The sequence below is a fragment of the Lampetra planeri genome, chromosome 20 (assembly GCF_965212315.1).
Source record: "Lampetra planeri chromosome 20, kcLamPlan1.2.h2, whole genome shotgun sequence".
NCBI lineage: Eukaryota > Metazoa > Chordata > Hyperoartia > Petromyzontiformes > Petromyzontidae > Lampetra > Lampetra planeri.
The window spans coordinates 10898207-10911641 of NC_136126.1; the positions used below are offsets into that span (position 1 = coordinate 10898207).

At 44.0% G+C, this 13435-nt stretch overlaps 1 protein-coding gene across 1 annotated transcript in view; it reads right to left on the bottom strand.

Annotated features, from left to right (window-relative positions):
* Positions 1-1320: 1320 nt before the first annotated feature.
* Positions 1321-13435, bottom strand: part of LOC144724435 (peptidyl-prolyl cis-trans isomerase-like) — a 30249-nt gene continuing 18134 nt past the window's right edge. Inside the window, exons 4-6 of the mRNA XM_078603556.1 lie at positions 6013-6109; positions 4379-4454; positions 1321-3060 (exon numbers count right to left, since the gene is read on the bottom strand). Coding sequence (XP_078459682.1) covers positions 2922-3060; positions 4379-4454; positions 6013-6109 — 312 coding nt within the window. The 3' untranslated portion in view covers positions 1321-2921. The remainder of the gene's footprint in view (positions 3061-4378; positions 4455-6012; positions 6110-13435) is intronic.

Sequence of the window (13435 nt, forward strand, 5' to 3'; positions counted from 1 at the left end):
GGAGTTGCCCCATGTGGAGTGACGTCACCCGCTAATGGTTATTGGGGAGGGGTGCGGCATGTGGAGTGACGTCACCCCCTCATGGTTATTGTGGAGGGGTGCGGCATGTGCAACGACGTCACCCGCTCATGGTTATTAACAGAGGTGGGACAAAGTCATTGTTATGCAAGTCCAAGTCGAGTTGCAAGTCATCAAATTCATGACTCGAGTCTGACTCGAGTCCAAGTCACATGACTCGAGTCCACATCTCATAGGTGGGACAAAGTCATTGTTATGCAAGTCCAAGTCGAGTCGCAAGTCATCAAATTCATGACTCGAGTCTGACTCGAGTCCAAGTCACATGACTCGAGTCCACACCTCTGGTTATTAATGAGGGGAGAGGGGTGCGGCATGTGGAGTGCGCGACCTTCTTGTGCGTTAGTGTAAATTTACACGCGTGAAGGAGGGGGGGGGGCTCTTTTGCAGTGACGTCACGCATGGATGTCGCACTGTGCTGCGTAGATTTATTGTTTACCGTCACTTTCTGTAAAGAAACGTCATATTTGAAGGGACTTTGCGTAATAAATTATTTAATTCGGCTCGACCTTCCTCTGCGTTAGTGTAAAAATCCACCCACTCATTAATATTAATGAGGGGGGTGGGCCTCATGTGGAGTGACGTCACGCTGGGGGGTGGGCCTCATGTGGAGTGACGTCACGCGCGGGACGGACAGACATATCTGGGTGATTATAGTCGGTAATTACAAGTGGCTATCCAGGATCTCAGCCACGCTTGCTCAGCGTTAGCAAAGAGGAGTCTGAGGAAAGTTTACGTCAAATATCACGTGACATACTCATTTGCAAGAGCAGCACATAATGTGTATATGTCATAGTGCCGATTTCAAATTAGATAAAAAAAATGTCTTACTTTCAACTGGTTATCAAAATATAGTTTCCAGGAAATCCAGTCACATGATTAAACGAAGGACCTCTATAAAATTAACTGGACTGATTTGGCAAAATGACTACGTTAATATCTCTCCAATGTTTTAAAAGTTGTGCCGCGTGTTGTTCGGCATAATGCCCAATGTCTCCCACCACTTGCTGGGAGCTTCAAGAGCCGAATATGAAAAGTCTCCAAGCACGTGGAATGTAACGTTTGACATCATGCTGAACAACACGCAGGAGTATAACCCGAAAAAACATCGCATAGCTTCGTAGCATAAATGTGAAAACATATACCGTAATATGACTAAGTGATGCCACTTATATTCAGGGTGATTTTTTTTTCACAGTCGTTACGGTGAAGCAAAATCAAATCCAGTCGAAACATTGTGTTGGATGGGTTTTCCTGATTTACTTTATTGCTGGTCATATGATGAGTACAGAGACACAACTGTGCCCACCATCGTTCCAACTTCGGGGGGAGAAGCTGTGCTTTGGAATCATTGCAGAAAAAAAGCAAGGACACAGTCAAAATTAATCGAAATAAAAAAACCTTGCAGCAAAGTCGTGCGGGAATCTGAGAGCGATTATCCTGCTTGGGTAACCTGTGTGCGGTTTTCATCAGCAGTTTGGCTGTTACGGTGTGAGTTGGATGCTTGGATGAGTCGAACATTAAGGTCAGGGTGAGAAAACCTCAAACGTGAAAATGTCCAAAACAAAAATATACGCAACTAATATCTTGGTAATTGAATTTGTAGCATTTGGAGTCATTTAGCTGTTTACTGCGATACAGAAATTAAATAAATCGGTAATTGTCATTCTTTTTTTAATTACATTGAGAAGGTAAGTACCGTGCCTATGTATTACCACATCAAAGTGTCACGCATTTAAGTTGTACAGCCTGAAAGCTCCGGGTTAAAGCTCAACTGGCAGAGAAATATATTTTCCAAACAGAAGTTCAAATCCCAGCCAGTTTAAATTCAATATATTTTTCGGTGAAGAAACAAGCTACGGCTATGAGAATGTGGAATTTACACATTGATGATGGGCACTGCCCAATGCTTGTCAGAGCACCGGAACACTGGCTGATGACTTGTGAAGCGTCTCAAAAGTGATGTATAATGAATTTTAAATGTATTTGCAGGCCACATTCGATAACTCTTTTGCCAATGTTCTCAAAGTACAGGGTGTTTGAAAAATATATGAACCCAATTTCAAATCAGTATATTTCACGATGGCAACATGTTACAATTACACAAAAAGTTACAAATGGTTTAATGAGTTATCAGGTTTTACTAACCATTTTATAAATGCTCTATGTGCCCTCCACCTGCTATACGGACAACATCGAGGCGATAGTTGAATTCGTCCCAAACGCCTCTCAAAGTGTCTTCTTCCACTGAAGTCACCGCTGCCGTGAGTCTGTTTTTGAGGTCATCCAGATTAGTCGCTAATGGTGGCACAAAAACACGGTCTTTGACGTCTCCCCACAAGACAAAGCCGCAGGGTGTGATGTCTGGGGATCTTGGGGGCCAAGAGTGTCGCGCCAAGTCTTGGGGTCCCGTGCGACCTATCCAACGTTGAGGCAGTGTGTCTCGCGAATGACTGAGGCTAGGGGCTGTTCGTGCGCTGGGAGAGGCATCATTTGAAACTCTATGCCCTGCCCTTTCAAGTGGTAAGAGTTTCATTCATGGGCGGTTCGTGATTGCAGAGATATAGCGATTTCAAATCGGGTCCATAATTTTTCAACACCCTGTAGTATGTAAAGCTTGTCACTGATGATACATAGAGCAAGTCCAGTCAAGGGGCTGGAAAAACATTGCTTTGAATCAAACTTTCATTTCATGGGGATGTACTTTTGGTGGAGATAATTTACCTTCCCCTCACATTTGGGTGAAATGAGCTCAAACAGGGCCACCTTATTCGCGTGAAACAGCAGCCAACTCACACCACCTCACCAAACACCGCCAGGCAATGCAGTGCTCGCATTCGTTTGCTTCAATTGATTTCGCCACAGTCGGCAATCACGATGTTCTTAGAAGTCTTTCCGTCTTTCTTATCTCCGTAGGTCTCCACTTTGGTGATGATATCCATGCCGCTGGTCACACTCCCAAACACCACGTGCTTGCCATCCAGCCTGAGAATGAGAGAATCACAAGACAGTGTGGTTCAGTCAGCTGCTTTTCTCAGTTACATGAGCCAGGGTTACACACGTCTTTTTTTTTACTAATAAAAGTTTAGCTCTTTGAGGTGTCTTTGGGCTGCACGGTGTGTTGTTCGGCATGATGTCTGATGTTTGGCTCCACGGTGGCGAGATGTTAACTATCTCGCCTGGTATACAGGAGGTTGTGGGTTCGATTCCAACCATGACGCCTGTATATTTGGAGTTTGCATGATCTCCCCATGGTCGTGTGGATTTATCTCCAAGTCCTCTGGTTTTTCCCTCCACATTTATAGTCATGTGCTTAGAGTATTTGGCTACTATAAATGTTCAATGGTAAGCCACTTCTTTGAGCTATCAGTTATGGCCAGGTCTGCTTCTGAAAAAGATCTATATAGATCAGTGGACTTTATCTGGTGAAATAAAAAAAATTGTTTCGTTTAAGTTTACATGATTTAGGTTTCTTTGGGAACTGAATTCAATTCGGTTCACATCAGAACTTGACACAGCACACCTGAGAAACCTATGCAGAACTAAGAGTATGATTTTTGGAAACCATTTACAACACTCTGCCTTGTCTCATTGCATAACGTAAGTGTTGAGCAGTAGGGATAATAACGATATTAATGTTCACAAAAGCTTAGCTGAATCTCAAGACCCAGTTTTCAGGAGGATTGTTAAAACGGCCATATCCTTGTTCGGGATTGTTTTGTATGTGGGAGAAAACCACCTTGTCACTTACAGGGCCACGCAGATGGGTTCAATACCCAAACAATGTACGACCATCTCCTAGCCACCTTGCAGCCCAAGAAATGTATTTGTAAGCTTTAGAAATATAACTGATCCCACGGGCAGCTCATGATTCACAACCCTACGTGATTTAATTGTCACAAACCGATTCTTGTTTGTCTCATATTTACACTATCATTTATATTATTTCTGTTATTTCGTCTTGTTTGTACAGTTTTGTTCCTTCGATTAGCCTAAATGTAAAATTTGCATATTAGGTGCATACATCATTAAAAAAACAATAAATCCCATTCATGAATCATTCCCTCCAAGACGCTGGATTACAGCGGTGCGCCACCAGATTACAAGTTACAAGACATGTTAATGACAACGGCCAGGATATTTTAAGGGGCTTGAGTAACTGACGACAATGAATGATGTCATTCCCAATTTCATGTCGATTAATTGACTTCACTCATTGTCCCAGCCGGCTTCAAGTGGAACGCACGCAAACCTCCCAGACCCCTCTTCGGCATCGCTCCTGCGCACGCAGCTTGAGACTTACCAGCTGGTTGCGGCGGTGCAGATGAAGAATTGGGAGCCGTTCGTGTTGGGCCCAGCATTCGCCATGGACAGAATGCCTGCGAGACAGGGGAGCGAATCACTGGCAAGTATAAAATGCTGCGGAGTCACGCAGTCAGATGAAGAGACACCGGATGAAACCGCATTCTGTGTATGTATGTAAAACTTCTTTCGCACCAACCATGCTAATCGGAGATGCGGGGGAAGGACAACAAACTCAACACAAAAAGCAGTTCTAAAGAAATTAGTTTTCACGCTAGAATTGAAAGTGCATAGCTCCAGCGGCTTCCTAATATCGGAGGAGCGTTCCAGACAGCCACAGAAGGGCATCTGGAAGCACACCATGCAGTGGCCGCCTTGTTCAATGGCCAGCCAAAGCTGCTGAGAGGATAACCATAATGCAAATCAAGCGGCACTGGGAATGTTTTCGGAATTCTCAAAATCTGTCACGTTTCTGCTATCTGAAATGGGATACAGTAAAACCAGGGCTAATTTCCCTTGGTAGTCCAGAGTCATACCGGATGTATCAATTATAGCTTTCTATGACAGGGACCGGTCTATCCAACTTGCAACGACTGTTGATGCTTATTTCAGAGTGTGTATAGCGGTGCAACACGCGGGGTTACACGCAAGTGCATGATTTCAGCCGGAACAGTCCGGAAAGCTGTTCGAGGAATTATTTGGGCACCCGGTCACATGCATCTCTCCTTATTTCGTGCAGGAAAATGTGCGTCTGGCGATGAGTTCTCAGGGCTGCCAGATGTCCCGAGACTTAACTTCCCTCACCCGTACGATAAACCTCAATGACGCACGGATGTCCATTGCATCGAATTATGGAACCGTGTGGGGGACGTCACGCGTACCAGCTAGCAGCGTTCCGAAAAGAATATTGAATGAGAAACGAAGGCCCATTTCTTTGTATTCCACCACATGCCCATCCTCCACGCGAAGGGCACTAATGTACATCAAACAAGTTCTCATCCTCAAACTTGTTTACAATCGGATGGGATCAACATTCCAGGCAATTTGGTCATAGGCAGATGAGATCTAAAGTTAAAGCTGCAGCCCTGACGTTGCTTGTGCACGCCACTGGTGGCAGGGCCAACACGAGGACTCTTGTAAAGATGTGGAGATACCCACACACCACTCAAATGCATCTCCACAGCAATGAAAATGGCAAGTTCAAATACGATCAAAGGCACACACATTGACAGTCATCTACAAAAGCCCTTTTACTGGTAGGAACCTCCTGGTTACACCAGCCCACAGGGGATTGTTGTGTCCGTCCGTCGTGCATCAAAAAATGGGAGGGGTGGGGCTGGGTAGAGAGGGGAGGGTGGGGAGGGGCTGGGTGGGGAGGGGCTGGGTGGGGAGGGTGGGGCTGGGTGGGGGGTGGGAGGGGTGGGGCTGGGTGGGGAGGGGCTGGTCACCCCGTGAGGCCCTTAAAAAACTCAACGTTTAACCTACTCACGCCGGCTTATGTCCGCCCTCACAGTCGGCCATATTTGCGGAATACACCACGCCGCCGTTGACCCTGGCCATTGACCGAGCAACCCAACGTTCCTACCAGCTCCCTCCGCAGGAATGTGTTATTTATCAACCGAATCTTATTCTCACCCGGGCCCACGTGCTTCAGCGTGAAGTTCTCATCCTCAAACTTGTTGCCGTAGATGGACTTGCCCCCAGTTCCGTTGCCCTTGGTGAAGTCTCCACCCTGAAGAAAACGACAGCAGGAATCAGCAGGGCACAGCCATCGGCTACCTTCATTATTCTCAGCAGTTCACCGTCAGCTCCCGTGCTTCACATGGACACCTGCACACAAAGCTGACTGTATTACTTCATCTCCTCAGCGTGGACATCCTCTTGGCACGCACTGCATCCCTTGACTGTTACTCCGTGATCATTCTTGACCAATGGCTATCCCTTCTCGTGACATGTCCTACCCAAGTCGAACTTACTTTTCTAAACAATTTGAATTACGTCTTTAACCTGAGCATGTTCTCTAACGCGCGTTCCTCGCTCCATCTCTCAAATGCAATTCCAAGGTAACGTTATCTGACATTTTATAACACTTTCCATACGTATTTATCAAAGCACCAATGATGGTTATTTTAGCCTGGAGTCTGGCCCGATTATTTTCAGTCACCGCAGAAGCTTGCACAGTCACACATGACACGAGCGGTCGCCAATTTGAGAAAGGCGAAGAGATACAGACCCGATTGCACGCAATGTTGAGCAATGTGCAATAGCAACCCATCATTGCGTCACTCTCACCACATGAGGCACAATGTGATACCAACCTATTCACCTTTACTCTGGACAACCAGAGCTGAATTGCACTTAAATATCTGACAATGAATCCCTCTGCTTAGTGTCCGTGAATTGCATTACTTAAATAATACAAACTGTACTGCAAAGTAATTTAACATGATACACAATATAAAAAAAACAAGGTGGAATAGCGGTCCATTACATTATTTTCATGCTTTACATTCAATGCTGCGTCAGATAAAATTGCACCATGCGCTATTACATTGTAGGCCTTGATTTCAGGAATTAAAGTTGAACTCTAGGACTCTTAGAGGCGCCTCGGTCAATCAATCTAAAATCAAATGTTAACTTTAAACCCTAAGGGGCCGTCCATAAATGACGTCACGCGATTTTGGACGATTTTTGACCACCCCCCCCCCCCTCGTCACACGGCGTCACAAAAAGTCAGACCCCCCTCAAATATGACGTCACAAAGCTCTGCCCCCCCCCCCCCCCAAAATAAAATATGCTTCAAATCGCTTTAAACTATTGTCATTTTAGTGCGTATTTAATATGCCGCTGCACTCTGATGTTGTAGGAGAAAACATTTATAAAAAAAAAAGTCTATTTAATTAAGTAGAACGTGTTGTTTATATTTAAAGTTACGCATTTTTATGTGACGTCACATTTCTCAACCCCCCCCCCCCCTCGTCACACACCGTCACAAATGTCTGACCCCCCCCTAGGTGCGTGACGTCATTTATGGACAGCCCCTAAAGCGTCTCGGTGGTCAGTTAGTCTGGCCCTTCAAGTCTTGGAGATTAATTCTGAAGCACAAAGATAAATGAGGCCGAGTTTTATTTCCTTTTAATTGTTGGTGGGAGTCGCATCTCTTGTTTTTCCTTTGCCACCAACTGAGCTGTTTAAGAGATGGCTGCGACGAGGAATTGTATATATAACTATATAACTGACTATATAATTCCTCGTCACAGCCATCTCTTAGACACACTTAAGCGGTTGTGCTTTCGCTACGTTGTCCACACTCGAAGAAGGACGCTTGTGTTGTGCCCGAAACGTCGTGATTTAATTTAGTTTTCATTTATTTTATTTTTTACCTACGTGACTTTACCGGAAAAAAACAAAGAGTATGAATCCTTGCAGTCACGAAAACTTCAAATCTAGAACTGAGTTGTTAATTCCAATTGCACCGTCAGCGTCAATGGCATGTGGAAAAGACATTCCCATTCCGAATGCGCACCCACACAGAAGCGGAGTGCTGCCACCGTTGTCACTACAGTCCTTGGGAATGTGTCTCGCAACGCCTGTGAAGTCACTGTAATTACCACTTATCCACCACTAGATGGCGAGTCTACGTTATAAAACTAAATGTGTACAGGTAGTCCTCGACTTACGATGGAGATGCGTGACGACGACCCCATCGTAAGTCGAAAATATCGTAAGTCGAAGATGGCCCAGCCTACCCAGGAGTCTTAAAGAATGGTCATAATTTAGCAAAACAGAGCAATTTACAGTACCGTACTGTATAAACTATATACTCTATGCATTTATTAATTACAATACTGTATTGTACAGTAAAATGTAAAGTAAAAAAAAACAAGGTAAATTCTTAGCCTACCTATATGAACTGCGATTTAATGGAAAGTTTTTTCAGGAAACAATCCTATCTGCTATAAAAACTTTTAACATGCATTGAACGTATCGTATCGTGGTGACCCTAAAATGAAATCGCTAAAGCTACGTATCATACATGCATTGAACATATCGTAACGTATCATATTGTACTGTAGTCACCAAGATTATGTCCGTCGTCTGCATACTTGGACGATGTTAAGGTTGTTGATGGCAATTTTGTCGTATCGCCATCGTAAGATCGAAATATCGTAAGTCGGACCATCGTAACTCGGGAACTACCTGTATTTTTTTTCGAGAAATATGAAAGCTATTTTTCTTGATTCATCATTTTGATACTGGAAAAAAGTTTCCCATAGATATAACTCGCTGAAGCCGAGCTATAAATGTTATGATACGTATATTGTCTTTGTGCTGTTCGCCTTTAGACGTTGGCTAGTCTGGCACTGGTGAGATAAGGCCATAAAGAAGGGTGCATGGGTGTTGCATGTTTTCTGCCACGAGTACGTGTGGTTAATGCAGACTTGATGCCCTGAAAAATGTATCATTTGGTATTTGAACATCTAAACACCTCCCGTTATATTGCCAGAAAGGGTTAAACCTATTCTTATTGTGTCATCATCGTGATAAAAAAAAACAATTTGTTTAATGTTCAGAGCCAATACTTTATATGGGTGGCTAAAACCCCAGATTAGAACTCAGCACCTAAGCAGCGGTGGGTTTCTGACAGCCGTGTCTAGCGACCCTCATCACGTTAATAAGCCTCCTCTGAGTGCGGCGTTTTTCACGCCAGCGTTGTCATCCTACTTCCTGCAGAGGGGAGCAGGACTGGCAGATTATTGGGGGGGGGGGGGGGGTTTGGGGGGGGCATACGAGCCCAAAAGTAGCCCATTTAACTCGAGTGGGAGCCCAAAGAGCACACGCTTTTGAAAATCCATTTCGTTGAATCGCAATTTCACAACAGCTTAAAAAACAGACCCCAAAATTCGCGTGCACTAAATCCGTCCTGGTAGGGAGTCACTTCAATGGGCTTTCACCACGCACCATAACTCCCACAGCCATACTGGGACAGGTGGTGCAATAATTGGTGATATTAATAATCCAAGCATATGCAGTATATTTAAATAAATAACAGTTTTAATGAGCAACTGCACTGCTCATTGTTGTGGCTGGCTTTGCATTCGGGAATGGTGACTTGTGTCTGCAAAGTGAAGCAGGCACGCCCCGCCAAACCGGCCAATATAGAAACAGTGTGGGTAGGGTTTCTTTTTTACAGAACATATCGTCGTGTAATTTTCCTAGAAACTAAAATGTATCTATGGACAAGAACACAGACAAAGATGCCCCATATAGCCTTAAACTTTTGGGGCAAGGACTGATCGCGAGTTCCTATGAAGGCCGGAGCAGCACACGAATGGGGTAGTGGCCAGCATCACGCCTTTGACTCCCCAAGTAGCGATGCTTACACATCGCAAAAGGTACTCATTTCGGGCTGAGCCGACTTAGGGGAGACTTAAGGACTGGTTCAAAGACATACACACACATACCCTGCTGGGAGAAACAAAGAAAAAGATCCCTCGTATGGCCTGAACAGACTGTTGGGGCACGTGCTGTAAGCGAGCACCTATGAAGGCCGGAACGGAGTGGGTGGCCAGCACCACGCCCGGCCGCCTTTGTCTCCCCAGTGGCGATGTTTACACACCTCACCAGGTACTCATTTTGAGGCTGGGTCGACCGATGGGAGGCCCGGGACCGGTTCAGATAATCGTCACTGGTGTTGGCTGTGAGAGGGAATCGAACTCGGGTGGCCAGGGTTCATAGTGCAGCGCGCTAACCACTACACTACCCCTCCCCACACACAATCATCTCCAACAGCCTAAATGATAAAAAAAAACCCAAAGGCTGTCTGAGTTGGGATTCTGATTGATAAAAAACAGTAGCACGCTATGGAGAGCTATGATTCATAGCCAACGGTGCCCTCCGATGGAATTTGAAGGCACTTCTAGTGTCGCACTGTACGGCGGCAACCCCTAAAGCCAAACCACAGCTCCAACGTTAGCGGTTTGCACATGTGGGGTGGGGGAAATTGAGCCATGGCCTGGCAAAGTTTGCTAAATGTATTTATCTATTTCTTTATTTTGCTATTATACAAGCTTTTGGCTATAGAGTAGTTGAGCCAACTCCTATGGTTCTTCCACGTACAATAATAATAATTACAATTTTGCCCTTCGTCCAGAAAAGCCTCGACGAGTTCCCGAGTCACGTTCAGAAGGATTTCCGCGTGGCCAAACTCGTTCTTTCATATTTCCGCACGTGGTCTTAAAACCCATACCCGTCAACCCCTTATCAATGCCCTACCTTATTACAGACCAATTCAGACCTTATTGGTCACCAAGTGCCCTTATAAATCTCAACGTTCATCTAACAAAGTCACCTTCTCAAGGGAGAAATACAAATAGACATTTTTTGGCCATATTGAAACGGCTGTACGCCGTATGGACCTGAAAACTCAACGTCCCTGTACAAGACTACGGGTAAACCGTATGGGTTGACAGCTATGAAAAGTCAGGTAACCCAGAGGAGAACAAACTCAGGTATTAATTGGAGACCGCTGGAAGACTGCACAGTCGGGGTGCGTATAAGGCATTTGAATTAAAATTCAAATAAATCAGGCCTGTGTTCAAAATATCGTCATCACGTGATGGCACTTTATCAACAACGCATGACATCGCTTTTGCCTACATCATTATTTTAAAATAATAAAATGCTGACGTTAAAGTAATGTTTTTTACGGAACTTTGTATAAAAATACAATTCAATTAATGATATTCAGGATCCCTAGAAACTGTGTATTAACAACGATAATAGGCCAGATTTGCCTGTCGCCTGATGAAGCTAGTTGTAATTACTGGCGAAACGTCATACTCAGATTGTACATGTTGTGGCTTGGCTCTCCAACACACCGGTGTGCCGTACTAGTGACGAATTTGCATGTTCTGTTTACGTAACAACCCTTACTAGTTGGCTGTGTCGGGTGATGGCGGGTTTTAACGACACATTTATATATTTATGCGATCTAACCCAAAAAAAACCTCTATTATGCATAAACAAAGAGCTGAATAAAATACAATATTAAAATCTGAAATTAGATCTAAAAAACAAAATAATCTAATATCCAAAATAGGATACGAAAAACACATCCCTACTTCACAGATATTGCAAACCTACTTGCTGCCCTGCCCTCTACATGTGGAACCAAATTGCCCTGCAGGCTGCTTCATGTCACCAACTTCTCCTTTTCCGATCGCTGGATTACAGGTGTGCATTTCCACCACGCCCAGAGTACACCTGCGTGAAACTTGTCCATCATGAAGTTGACTTTACTCTCCTCGAGATGTGAGATTTGCAGCAGTAGCATTGCACTCCATTCCTACGCGAAGGTGCTGTATGTGAATTGTATAGCAAATTCTACATTTGAAGCTTTTGTGACTGCAAGGATTCATACTCTTAGGTTTTTTCGGTAAAGTCACGTAGGTAAAAATAAATAATAGAAATAAAAATAATAGAAAAAATAATAGAAATAAAATTATAAATCACGACGTTTCGGAGGCAACACAAGAATCCGTCATCAGGTGGGACCGTCACAGCTAGATTTACTCACTTGATACAGTAAATCTGGCTGTGACGGTCCCACCTGATGACGGAGACTTGTGTTGCCTCCGAAACGTCGTGATTTATAATTGTATAGCAAAGTCTTGAGAGGGGGAAAAATGGGGCTAATTTCACATCGTGACAAAAAAATAACCTGCCGAGTTGCATTGCTTTGATCATTTCCACCACCGATGGTAAGTAGTCACATCGGCACATATTTGTTGTGAACTAATTGTTCGCATTGTGGTTCCATCTGCCTGCTTAAGCGCTGTTAATTGTTGTTTGCTGATGCCATGCTCACTGTGTTCACGATTATCAACTGCCAATCACTTTGTCTTCGAGGATCTGTAATCTCATTCAATTCCTACACAATAGTTCCGTGTTGTCTTTGTACATTCATCCCTTTTTAACTTTTCTTCGTCATGCTATTTGTGGTTATCGATAGCTCGTTTTGTTTGATCTTCTACTTCTCCTACTTTCAGTTTCAATGTCCATAACAGTGCACCCACACAAAAAAAACCATCACAATAAATTCGGGGATTTTTTTCACCTTCATTTTAATACATTTTAGTTTCCGAGGATTAAAAACGAGTTGATTTGACTGCCAGTGGGACACATGGAACATCTCAGGGAATGTGTTTCGCCCACGAGTGTGGGTAAAACGGTAACTTGAAGGAATTAGTTCTCTGACATCATCTTCCGTGGGCCATTCTCTAACACTCGGTAGTATTGGACTGCACTACGAGGGTTCTGATGGCATAATTATTCTTATGAAATTTTACCAATAGCGCTATTGGAATACAACTGAAGGAAAAAAGGACGCTTTTAATGATATGAAAACAAAAACATTCACCAACACATGAATCGGGCTCTTACGTGTTGGATGAATACTTTCCAGCCATGTCCTCAATACATGCGTCCAATCTCGCATAAAAATCTACTTTTTGGTGGTTACTTTGGTCCCCTCCCCGTATTTTTCTTCTTCTTCTTAACAGTTTTCTTCACAGTCCACGCACGTGGGCTGTGGCCAGATAGCCTGGCACTTGGCCTGCTTGCCGCAGAGCCAGCGTCAGCGCTTTAGATGGTCAGTTCCTGCAGAGAATTACCAAAGCAAGCTGCTGTCTGCTGCAGAGTGCAGTTTACGTAACTCGACATCAGTGGCATGAAAATGCCACTGTCAGGATGATCATCCAAGCGCCTTAAAAGCAGTGGTGAAACATCAGAGAAGACTGGGGCTGACCACCAGTTGATGCACCATATTCTCCAAAAGTCGCATGAATTAAAACATTAAAATGTATATATGCATTACTCTTTGGTTCTTTCGGTAAAGTCACGTAGAAATAAATTATATTAACTAATAATAGAATACCACGTTTCCATTGCAACACAAGCAACCGTCATCAGGTACAAATGAATGAGAAAACAAACATCGTAAACTTGGGAAATATAATTTAATTTCTTTCTACGTGACTTTACTGAAAGAACCAAA